General features: G+C 43.8%; 1 protein-coding gene across 1 annotated transcript; it reads left to right on the top strand.

The window, feature by feature from the left end:
* The first annotated feature begins 4,026 nt into the window (after window positions 1-4,026).
* Window positions 4,027-7,127, top strand: LOC123078988 (uncharacterized). Its single transcript, XM_044501653.1, has one exon. It carries the CDS (start codon window positions 4,104-4,106, stop codon window positions 6,858-6,860), a length of 2,757 nt encoding a protein of 918 aa, XP_044357588.1. The 5' UTR covers window positions 4,027-4,103; the 3' UTR covers window positions 6,861-7,127.
* The last annotated feature ends 5,127 nt before the right edge of the window (window positions 7,128-12,254 follow it).

Raw genomic sequence — 12,254 nt, 5'->3', positions numbered from 1 at the left:
ATTTTTTTAGATGCAGATCAATTCATTACTTCCTTTCATGGTCTTTTTGAGTATATCGATCAGTGTCAAGCTTCAAAAAGGCATGACATTCTGCTCAAGTTGGATTTTCCCAAATCCTTTGATACAATTGAGCATGAGGCCATCATTCAGATTTTGAAGCATAAGGCTTTGATAATAGATGGATCAAAGGTTGTTGCTTTCCTCTGGGTCTTCATCGGTTCTCTTAAATGGAGTCACTGGTATCATTTCAAGTGCAACCATGGTGTTATGCAGGGGTTCTCTATTGTCTCCTTTGTTGTTGTCTTGACAGCTAATCATTTACAATCATTTGTTAATGACATGCATGCCAAGGGATTGCTTTCTTTGCCATTGCCCACAAATAATCAGGACTTTCCTGTGATTCGGTGTGCTGAGGACACACTTATTGTTCTCCCAGCTGTGCATTCTCAATTGTTGGCATTCAAAGAGATGCTTGCTACTTTTCCATGTCAACTGGTCTTAAGGTGAACTTCAATAAATCATGCATGATTCCTATTAACTTATCAAATGAGGAGGCCTCCAGGCTGGCTAGCTTGATAGGATGTTAGGTTGGATCTATGCCATTCACATATCTGGGCCTGCCTATGGGTGCTCATAGGCCTACTATTCAGGATCTTATGCCTGTAGTGGATAGGATTCAAAGGATATTATCTGCTTCATTTTTCTTTGAATCAGGGAAGTAGGCTCCAATTGTTATAATCAGTTTTAGCATCAATACCAACATACTTTCTCCACACACTTTCTATGCCACCTATTATCTTAAGCAAATTGAAACAATTGAGAGGTAGTGTTTATGAAGAGGGAATTCTGATACTCCAAGGCAACCTCTGACAGCTTGGGATTTAGTTTGTAGACCCAAAGACAAAGGTGGTTTGGGGATCACCAACCTGCATGCTCATAATGAAGCTCAACTTCTGAAACATCTTCATAAACTTTACAACAGAGTCAATGTCCCATGGGTTACTCTTGTATGGGAATCTTATTATCATAATGTGGTTCCACATGGTACAATGCTTTTTGGTGGAAGGGTTTTTTCAAACTAGTGGAGAAATGTCAAAGGTCAAAATTCACGTGCATTCAGGCAATTTTGTTATCTTCTAGTCAAACCACTAGCAGCTTGGTGATTCAAATTTACCTCCTTGGGAACGTTTTGTAAGGCTCTTCTCCTATGTCATTGATGTTAAAATGTCGGTCAAAGAGGTTATGGATTCTGAAGAACTCTCTAGCCTTTTCCATCTATCATTACCTACACAGGCTTATGTGGAGTCAACAGTTGGCTACTCTCCTGAATGATGTAAATCTTAGCTCTAAGACTCATGATGTTTGGCGATGGCCCACACCATCTGGTGAATACTGTAGTTTTTTAACTATAAACTGGCCTTTGATCATATTGTGCTTGATCCTATTTTTAAATGGATTTGGAGATGTGCATGCACATTGAAAATCAAGGTATTTGGATGGCTCTTATTGGTTGATCATTTGAATACTTGGGATACGATGCAACATCGACATTAGCATGCTGAAGATGATACTTGTGTACTCTGTCCTTTGATGGTTCATGAAGACCGGGCACATCGGTCTACTCTTTGCATGTAATTTCAGTCAATGTGTTTGAAATTTCCTCCAAATTTCATGGATTATCCAGCACAACAAGACTTTGTATTACATGGTGTTGGCTGCTAGTAGGGACTTTGATAGCGGAAGTCCCTTTCTAATCCTGAGCTCATCTGAGCTCGAGATGAATGGTAAAAACCAATAAAAATCTAAACTTCTGTGGTGCAAACTTTGACAAATGTTTTGAGTATTTACAAATTTTCATCACGAAATGACATATTTGGAAGTCATGGCAATAAAAAACAAAACTATCCAAAATGCTTTGGTAAATAGCATTTTTGGAACATCGGCTTTGTTTTTTCTGTCATGTTTTCCATGAATGTCATTTCATGATAAATTTTTGCAAGTACACAAAACATTTATCAAATTTTGGCACAAAAATGCAGAATTTTTGAATTTTCACTATTTTTTATTTTAGTGTTCACTAGGTGCATCGGCTCCGCGTTCCTTTGATAAACCCTTCCTTTACTGAGGTTGTGCTCAGTGTGCATAGAATATCTGCATCGTAAGAAATGGGAAGGTTTCCAGAAATGACAGACCAACTTTTTAGGGCTTGGTGCAGAAACTTTATCCATGACATCACCATGTTGTCTCATGGGACTAATGTAAATATAGGGATAGTCTTATGAGCTGGATTTCTTCTATTTCCTAGTTTCTGGGCATTTCTTATCCTAGGTAGTAACTTCTTTTACTTTTTCTACCTTTAGTTAGGCATGTACATATGTAAATGTATTTCTTAGTATGGAGATGAATAAAGGATTGTGGAGCTGTTGCCCTACAATACAGAGTCAAAAAATGATTGAACATTAGGATTTAAAGGTAAACTCTACAAATATTCTTGGAATCACAATGGTCCTTGAGAAGGTTCATGGTTTCAAGGCAGAAGTTTGCCGATATAACATGGTCATTCAACATTGACCCAAAGAAAAGCGATGAACTTGGGTGGTAGATTCACACGCTAAATTCCATCAAATAGTGTTTGGTCTGTGACACATCTCATCATTCTCCTTGGCCTCGAACCACGTTTGGTCCTCTATGATGAGTTGTGGTTTCTTCGCGATGAGCTTGGCTATGTAGTCCGCATCGGTGTGCCCGGCCTCGAGCTCATTCTCGGCCTTGTCATGCTCCTTCACCTCGACACGGGAAACCACTCTAATAGGAGGTGCGAGAAAGTCTACGACGGGGGTGTCGGCAGGGAAGTTAAGCTTCGTCCGGCTTCCGGAGTAGTAGAGTGATGTCACATTATAGGCGTGTGTCGCCTACTCCGCTGTAGCAAATGTGCCGAGCCACCTCTTCTTTCGTGTGTGTGTGTGTATTTTGGATGTCCGCTTCCCAAGTGCCCCACAACTGTTGCCGCACCCCGCGATACTGCGACAACGACCATCGTTCCGACATGGAGCTCGAGGAGGCGATGACAGCTCGAATAGGAGGTCCGGAAACTCCATGATGGCCCTCCTTGTCGACAAGCTTGCGACAACTAGATGTGTCGATTCCAGCGGCCGAGGAACAAATCGAAGTTGGGCGGGAGGTAGGTGCAGACTGCGGGGAACCACCGAGAGTGCGTGGTGGCCGCCAAAGACAAGGAGTGCGGTGTCAGCATGGAGGCAGAGAAGAGATGCGGCTGCGCGGGGGAAGGGGATCTTTAGTAGAGAACACATTTTGGTTGCTCAAAATTGAGAGGCAGCCGACGTTTCTGATAAAAATTTAAGCAGCTACACTTTTTAAAAGTTCAACTAGATCCGATTTAACTCGAAGTGGAATGTTTCAAGGAGTTATGAGACTTTGGCTAGATGTGCTCGGCGTTTGTGTCATGCCATGTACTTTTTTCGTCCTAAAATAAATGTCTTTACTTTAGTACAACTTTATAATAAAATTAATATTCTTACGTCCTAAAATAAGTGTCTTAATTTTAATATGATTTTATAGTAAAATTAGTACAAAGTGAAGACACTTGTTTTGTCAGTGAGTGATGATGTTCGAGACGGAGGGAGTAGTATTCGTGACTTTTATGCACATAAGCGTGATGCTGGGGGCACAATGCATGGCTCCAAGAGCCCGCCGGGTTCCTTCCATTCAAACCAAAGTGTTGAACGTTGACGTTGACGTTGACGTTTACTTTGAAAAGCATGACAACACAATAAGTCTGTAGGACCCATTGGCAAAGATACCAGTAGCTCTCCGCTGACTACTTTTATGATATCCTCCCTGCCAGACACTCGTGGCCACAACACATTTCTTCCTCGATGAAGCAAGTTGCACGCAAAAAAGATCGAAAAATTATCTGAACGTAGATCGTTCCGTGCCATCCAGCCCAAAGGTCTCTGACAAGTCAAGCCGTTCCACCTCGCATCATCACCCACTTCACCCTGCCAGTCTGCTACTGGCATTATATAGACGCATGACACAGGCTCACCCTTGATCCTCCTCCTCCCCAGCCAACCAACAAAATAATGGCGCCACCGCGGAACCATCCCGGCCTGTTCCTCTGCTTCCTTTTGCTCGCGTCCACCGCCACGCTCTCCGCCGCGGTCTCCGCCGCGTCCTACTCCTCCGTTTGCACCAAGCCCGGACCCGCTGACGACCGCTACACCGACGGCAACGAAACCCTCTTACTCACCAGCTTCTTCCAAATCTCCACCGGTTACTTCTCCTTCTCCGAGGGCGCGCACAGCTTGTTCTCCGCCGCCGCCGATGATGACCCCTACGGCAGCTATCGCTCGTTTTCCCTTTTCCCCCACGGCGTCTACCGCACCAGCGACAAGGATCTCGTGCACCTCACTGCCACTCTCACCCTCACCGCCCCCCGCGTCCACACCTACCGGGGCCGTGGACGCCGCGAGAATTACACCGGCTCCGCGTCCGTCTCCTTCATCCTCGACGGCTTCTACTCCTCCGCCTCACTCGAACTCTGCATGGTCGGGAAGGGCACCGAGCACTCCGTCGACGGCTCTCCCAAGCACTACCCCGACGTCGTCCTCCGCCTCCGCGTCCCCGATCGTCCCTCCCTCACCGATCCCTTCGTGACCGGCAGTCTAGAGGTCTCCGACTTCGGGGCCATCCAGCTCCTCGCTTACGCCGAGGGCGACAACTACAAGTACGCCTCCGAGGGCGCGGCCTGCAGCGCACCGACGCCGACGCAGCCTGCCAGGGACTCGTACCAGGCGCTCGGCAGCGGCTTCGCCTGGTGCGCCCATCTGAAACAACAGCTCGTGACCGCGTACAGGCTGGAGCACGGCGGCGAACCGCTTCTGCGGCGGATGCACGTCAACCAGATGCAGTGCACCGCGAAGGGTGCCGTGCGCGCGTACGTGGTGTTCTCCAACGACACTGGGTCGACCGAGAGGCACCGATTCTTCAACCACCGTCCACACCGCTTCTCGGTGGACGAGGAGGCTGTCGTGGCCGAGGGGCGCTGGGACAAGGTTCGGGGCTCGCTCTGCCTCAGGGCGTGCCCGGTGGTGCGCTCGGCCTCGGCGCCCTCTGTCCCGGCGGTGCGAGAGCATGAGTGCGGGATCGGGATGAGCTTCTGGTTCCCGGCCGTGTGGACGATGCGGGACCGGAGCGTCGTGGCCGGGATGCTTTGGAACTCGACCCAGACTGGTATTGGCAGCAACGACGGCGTGACAACAGCGTCGAGCATCGACGTCGTCGACGACGGATTCATCGACCTCACTGACGACCACAGAAGCAGCAACCTCTCAGATGTGAAGTACAGCTACAACGACACGATGCTTGCCGAGGCGACGAAGCATTACTACCTCAAATTCAAGAAGGAGAAGATCAAGGGGGCGCGCTCATTCCCGGGGAACTATACTTACCGTGACTTCGAATTTCGTTTCTTCGCGCTGAGCAGGGGGGGCGGAAAGGCCAACCCAGTCACAATCGGTTCGGTGATGGTCTCCGGGGATCGGCTGGCTGCCGACGATTCCTTCTCCCATGGTGTGGTACTTGACACGAAGCAAAATCTGCTGAATGTCAGCTACGATATAGGCTATTATGCTCCAGCTGATGATTGGGTGCGTCCTACGAATGGGTCGTACTCGTTCTCATATAGCCCTGAGACACGGCGACGAATCTCAGCAGAGGGTGTTTATGATCCTGAGAGCGGCATACTGTGCATGGTCGGTTGCCGAGAGCACAACGGCTCGACCGACTGTCAAACACTGGTAACCGTGAAGTTCGCCTCCCTTGATGCCAGGGGTCAGGGGCACGGCAGGGGGGTAATCAGCAGCCTCAGAGACAAGTCCGATCGTCTTTTCTTCAAGAAGGTCGACATCACTCTGTACGGGATGTACTCAGACCAAGTGTCGGAGGCGATATCTAGGATGGACTTGGAAGGCATCATGCTGGTGGCGTCCACGACGCTGTCGTGCGTCTTCACCGTCCTGCAGATCCTCCGTACCAAGAAGAACCCCGAGGCGGCTCCGGCGACGTCGATCACCATGCTCGCCATCCTCACGCTGGGATACCTCACTCCTCTCGTGCTCAACTTCGACGCCCTGTTCACGAGCAGGAGGAGCCGGTACTCCGTGTACTGGATGAGCGACTGGCGCGAGGTGAACGAGGTGGTGATGAGGGCGCCCACGCTGGTCGCCTTCGTGCTGCAGCTGCGCCTCCTTCAGCTCGTGTGGTCCGGCCGCCGGAGGTCGGCGGACCAGAGCAAGTCCGCCACGCCGTCGCCCGTCGTGTCCGAGAGGATCGTGCTGCAGATATGCCTGCCGCTGTACGTGCTCGGAGGAGCCCTGGCCGCGGCCGTCCACGTGATCAACGTCCGCGCCGCGAGCGAGGAGCCGCTCGTGGTGCGCATCGCCGGAGAGCCGGCCACGATCTGGGAGGACCTCGTGTCGTACGGCGGTCTGATACTGGACGGCTTCCTGCTCCCTCAGATCATCCTGAACGCGTCCTTGGCGGGCTCCGGAGTGCGAGCGATCTCGCCGTGGTTCTACGCGGGGGTCACCATGACCCGGGTGATGCCTCACGTGTACGACGTGGTGAGGCGGCAGATCTACGAGCCGAGCATGAGCTCCTCCGACCTGTACGCTAGCCCGCGGGGCGACCTCTTCGGCGTCGCGTGGGACATCATCATACCGTGCGGAGCGGGAGTGCTGGCCGTGCTGGTCTTCTTGCAGCAGCGGCTTGGAGGCAGCGCGGTTCTTCCTTCACAGAGGAGGAGATCAGGTGGGTATGAGATGGTCTCCAGCATCTAACAGAAAACGGGATAATGGTAATTCAGAACGAGGGCAGCCGTGGTCGTTGATGGGATAACAATGTGCTGGTTCCAAGAAAAAAGTATTGTTTGAAAGCAAAGTAAAGGCCCCTCGTGTTTCAGTAAAGGTCCCTCGTATTTACGGAGTTACACAAGCAGTCTTGCTAAATATCAGTCGATTTAGACTTGGTTATATGTCGCAGTCGATGTTATATTCGTAAAATCTTACATTAAGATATGTGAAAAAATTAGTATTTTTTCATTTTTACATGTTGTGTCACTTTATTGAGACTTGGTTAAGTCTCAGTCGATCAGGACTGGCCACGGGTCAATCGACTGAAATAAGTTCTGGGTCAGTTGATTGACCCTGAATCATTTCGATTGACCGGCCAGAGGCGCGAGTGCAACCTGCGAACGCATTCCGGCCATGCATGTACTTCCTCCGTTTCTTTTTACTTCGCATATAAGATTTGGTCAAAGTCAAACTACACAAAGTTTGATCAAATTTATATAAAAAAATATGAACATCTACAATACTAAAACTATATAGTATGAAAATACGTTTCATGGTGCATCTGATAATATTGATCTCATATTGTGATTGTTTATATGTTTTAATATAAAGTTAGTCAAACTCTATAAAGCTTGACTTTGACCAAACCTTATATGCGGATTAAAAAGAACGGAGGGAGTACTAGGTAAGTACTGTGTATGTATATTATTTTTTACTATAACTGTGTACGTATATTATAGGTGTATAAGAGAGCGTCTGGACTCATCGATGATAGATGAAGATCGTGCATGGTGTGTTCTGAAGAGTAATACATATTTGCATGCAATGGTTTGTGATTATATGTGCAATCTCACACATGTATATATATTTTATACATGTATACAATAGGACGTGGAGTTTCTACACCTGAGCTCATATGCTCCTGCTATAAACAGTAAAATAAATAAAATAGGAAAACATTTCAAAAAATTCTGAATTTATTTTGTGGCATACTTTAAGAAATGTTTGTTGTGCTTGCAAAATTTCGTCATGAAATGACATTGGTGGAAGGCATGGTAAAAAGAACAAAATCGATACTCTGAAAATGTTACTTTCAAATGTATTTTGGAGCTCTGATTTTGTTACTTTTGCCACGACCTCCACCAATGTGATTTCGTGATGAAATTTTGCATGCACAACAAACATTTCTTAAAGTATGCCACAAAAAAATTTCAGAATTTTTTGAATGTTTTTCTATTTTATTTATTTTACTGTTCATAGCAGGAGCATATGAGCTCAGGTGTAGAAAGGTACTTTCGCATACAATACATATACGCACATATATGAATGTATATATCGAAAATTCCGTTACTACTATGCAAAATTAAGCATATAATGTTGGGATTTAAGAAAAAAATATTTTCTAAAACATAATGGATTAGTGACATCGGCATTACCCTTACAAAAGAAATATTTGTATTGCCATTACATTAGGAATATCTATCTTTCACAACTTCATGAAATAAAAACTAAAAACAAAATGAAGTTCTCTATGGAAGAATGAATTCATTGCAATGATATTACCCTTTCAAAAGAAAGAAAAATAAAAAATAAAACAAAACTAAAATAATGAAGTTTCTAATAAACGAAACCCTTTAAGAAGAAAGCAAATGAAAAATAAGAACCTTTCAAAACTTGCACATAACTTAGCACTGAAATTGCACTTTTTAAAATATGCAAAAAATAAGTGAATAATTTTGCAATTTTCGCATTCTAATATAATTTACACACATATTATTTAGCACTTGCATTTACTTACACACACACAAATAAAAAAGTTACGTTTTCTAAGAAGGAATGAATTAGTGGGATTGGTATTACTCTTTAAGAAGAAAGAAAATGGAAACAAGAGCAGTAAATAAATATAATTTTCACACATTTCACACAAAAGCTGCATTTTTAGAATATTTAAGAATAACCATATAATAGTCAAATTTCACAAAAAATATGTTTACTGGTATTACCATTTAAGAAAAAACTAAAATAAAGAACACAAAATATTTAAATTTCCTAAGGAAGTATGAATTAGTGGCATCGTATTACGATTAAAGGTATTACACTAACAAAAAAACTAAAACAAAATCAAGATAATGAAGTTTACTAAACAATAATGAAACCCTTTAAGAAGAAAGAAAATGAAAAAGGAAAATAATCAAAACTTGCACACAATTTGCACTGATATTACACTTTTAGAAATATGCAAAGAATAAGCATGAAATAGCACATTTTTGCATTCTACTATAATTCCCACGGAGTGTAATCGAAATGTTGTATTTCCTTTAAGAAGAAAGATAACTAAAAAAACTTGCGCACAACTTTCCACCGAAATTGCACTTTATCATAATATGCAAAAATAATCATATAATCATGAAATTTTGGCACATATTATATAGTATTTGTTTGTATATAATTACACTCAGCCAAAAACCCACAAAAAATAACCAATAAAGGGAATAAAAAGGAAAAAAGAAAAAACCCATGGAAACAGAAAACAAAAATAAAAAATGAAGCAAAACTACCCTTAAATAGAAAATAAAATCATATAAAAAACTAAAAAAATAATGACAAAATTTGCACACAATCTGCACATAAATTGCGCTTCATTATAATATGCAAGAATAAACACATAATAGTGAATTTTTTTGCAAAAAAAAATAAAGAAAGAATGAATTAGTGGCATTGGTATTTCATCCATGGTGTCTCTAATTTCTGGATAAAAAATGAATTAGTGGTATTGGTATTATCATTTAAGAAGAAAGAAAAGTAAAAAAATAATAGTAAAATTTGTACGCGGTTTGAATAGAAATTGCGCTTTTATATAATATGCAAGAATAAGCACTGATAGTGAAATTTCACAAAAAAAGTCCTAAGTAGGAATGAATTAGAGGTATTGATATTACCCTTAAAGACTAAAAGAAAATGAAATAAAAACTTAAACAAAATTAAATTAGTAAAATCTTCTAAGAAACAATGAATTAATGTCATTGTTTCCCGTTAAGAAGAAAGGAACTGAAAATAACAAATAATGAAATATTTTGTAAACAATTTGCCCAGAAGTTGCCCATTTTATAATATGCAGGAATAAGAATATAATAGTGTAAATTTCACAAAAAGAAAGTTTTCTGGGAAAAAATGAATTTGCGGCATTCGTATTATCATTAAAGAATAAAGGAAATAAAATAATACTAAAAAACCGAATACCAAAATTTTCAAGAAATAATGAAATAGTGTCTTATATATTACTCTTTCAAAAAATGAAATAAAAAGTAGAACACAATCAAAATAATGAGGTTTTCTAAGGAAGAATGGATTATTAACATTGGTATTACCCTTTAAGAACAAAAAATAAAATAGAAACTATACCAAAGTCAAAATAATAAGGTTTTTTAAGGAACAATAAATTAGTGTCATTTTTATTACCTTTTAAGAAGAATAAAAATTAATAAATAAATTAAAATAAAGAAGAATGAATTAGTAGCATTATTATTAACCATTAAAAAATAACAATAAAAGTTTGCAAAACTTGGACACAACTTCGCTCTTAAATTATAGTTTTTTAGTACGCTGGTAGTGTATTTTCGCACATATTGCAAATTATTTATGTCTGTACATTACACTGACCTAACATCCCAAAAATATCCACAAAATAAAAATAAAACCAACTAACAAAGAGAAACAGAAAACGAAAAGCAAAAGGGCATAAAAACGAAAAATTACCAAAGAAACGAAGGGAGAGAGAGGAGGGTTGGAGCGCACAGTTAATGGGCTTCGGCCCATAAGGAAGTAGACTGACCCAAATAAGGGGTCGGTCAAAAAAAAACCAAGCCCACACAACGAACAACGCGGGCCAGAAAAAAACGTAGCACGAATCTTAGAGGAAATCCAATGACCACAAAATCGACTGACCCAAAAGTAAAATTTCAGCTGACTGAAATGTAGCTAAAGTGGATTGAGACCTAGTGACACCCTACAGTAAATGGCATCTCGATGGGTTAACAATGCAATTACTTTTTTTGAGCGGTAACACAAGGCTTTATTCAGAGAAAGCCACAATTTATGGGATACAACGCTGATCATGGGATTGGCCGAACCAAACGTGACGTCCCAGACCCAAAGAAAAGGCATGCTTGGCTAAACTACGTGCCTCGACATTCTCGGCACGACTCTCAAAAGTAAAAGTACTATTGAACAAAGGTAATAAGCTATTGATCTCAGCAATGATGGCTCCATTTGGTCCTTGACAAGATTTGTTGATGGCGCCAACGACGTCCTTAGCATCCGACGCCACTACCAGAACATGGAGGTTGAGGTCCTGAGCCAGAGCAAGAGCCTCCCTGGAAGCAATTGTCTTCAAGATAGTCGGATCGTCAAACACCAGCTATACCAAGGGTCAAATTTCGAACCAAGCTCTAACTGCCTCCAGCTCCAGTTGGGATAGCGCCTGGTCTGGGTGGGGATCGCCTTGCGCGGGAAACGGACAAGTCGGAGTGCTCGACACTTTTGTTATCAGCCTCTCTGGCTCGGTGGCCCGCAGCGAGGAGAGTTCTGCAGCACGTTTGATTTCTAGCTCACTTTCAAGGTTCAGGGCGCGGTACAAGAAGGTGGTTACACCAGTTCTGTCTAGACCGACCGTCAGTAGGCAGAAAAGAAAGCGCCGGACTCCTCCGACCACAGTGCGGCGTAGCACCCGGATCAATGGGCGTCTGGCTGGTGGTGCTTCGGTGAAAACTCAACAGCGCACACTCATGATACAGCTTGGGATCGCGCGTGAAGGCGAGGTAATCGGTGATGAGGCCATGCAGGCCTATCTCGAGCTATTCTCAAGGCCTCTTCAGCAGTCGCACATTGCGGCCATCGTTGGCCTCTTCGGCTGGCAGGTGGACGTGCTGCCTTTAGACAGGGACGTGGAGGGCGTAGCACTCTAGGGGTTGCACCTCCGGTGGTTGTTTGTAGGCCTTACCCTATGGCCGGTCTGAACCAAGTCTGGGTAGTGTGGAACGTGCGTGGTATGAATAACCCGCAAAATGCAACGCAATAAATAACGTCATTTCGAGCTCGGGCGCGTGTGTAGTCTTTTTCAGGACACTAAGATTCAGGACATGAACCCGGCGCTCGTGCGGCACTGAATCGGGCCGGCATTTGACCAGTTCTTCTGCGCGCCGGCGGCCGGTACACGTGGTGGTATTTTGTTGGCATGCAAGTCCTCATGCGTGCGATTATCGAACCCGCACATCACGACCAATACGGTGACAGTGTGGGTTCAGTTCCACGAGTCGGTGGGGTGGTGGTTCACCCGGGTGTATGGGCCCCAGGAGGATACGGACAAGGTGGCTTTCATGCAGG

Source organism: Triticum aestivum, chromosome 3D, assembly GCF_018294505.1.
Source record: "Triticum aestivum cultivar Chinese Spring chromosome 3D, IWGSC CS RefSeq v2.1, whole genome shotgun sequence".
NCBI lineage: Eukaryota > Viridiplantae > Streptophyta > Magnoliopsida > Poales > Poaceae > Triticum > Triticum aestivum.
Note: the sequence above shows the minus strand (reverse complement) of the source record. Positions and strands in the feature narration are given on the sequence as shown.

Excerpts from the sequence above, each read along its gene's own strand:
- LOC123078988 (XM_044501653.1), top strand. The coding sequence starts at position 4,104 with ATGGCGCCACCGCGGAACCATCCCGGCCTGTTCCTCTGCTTCCTTTTG.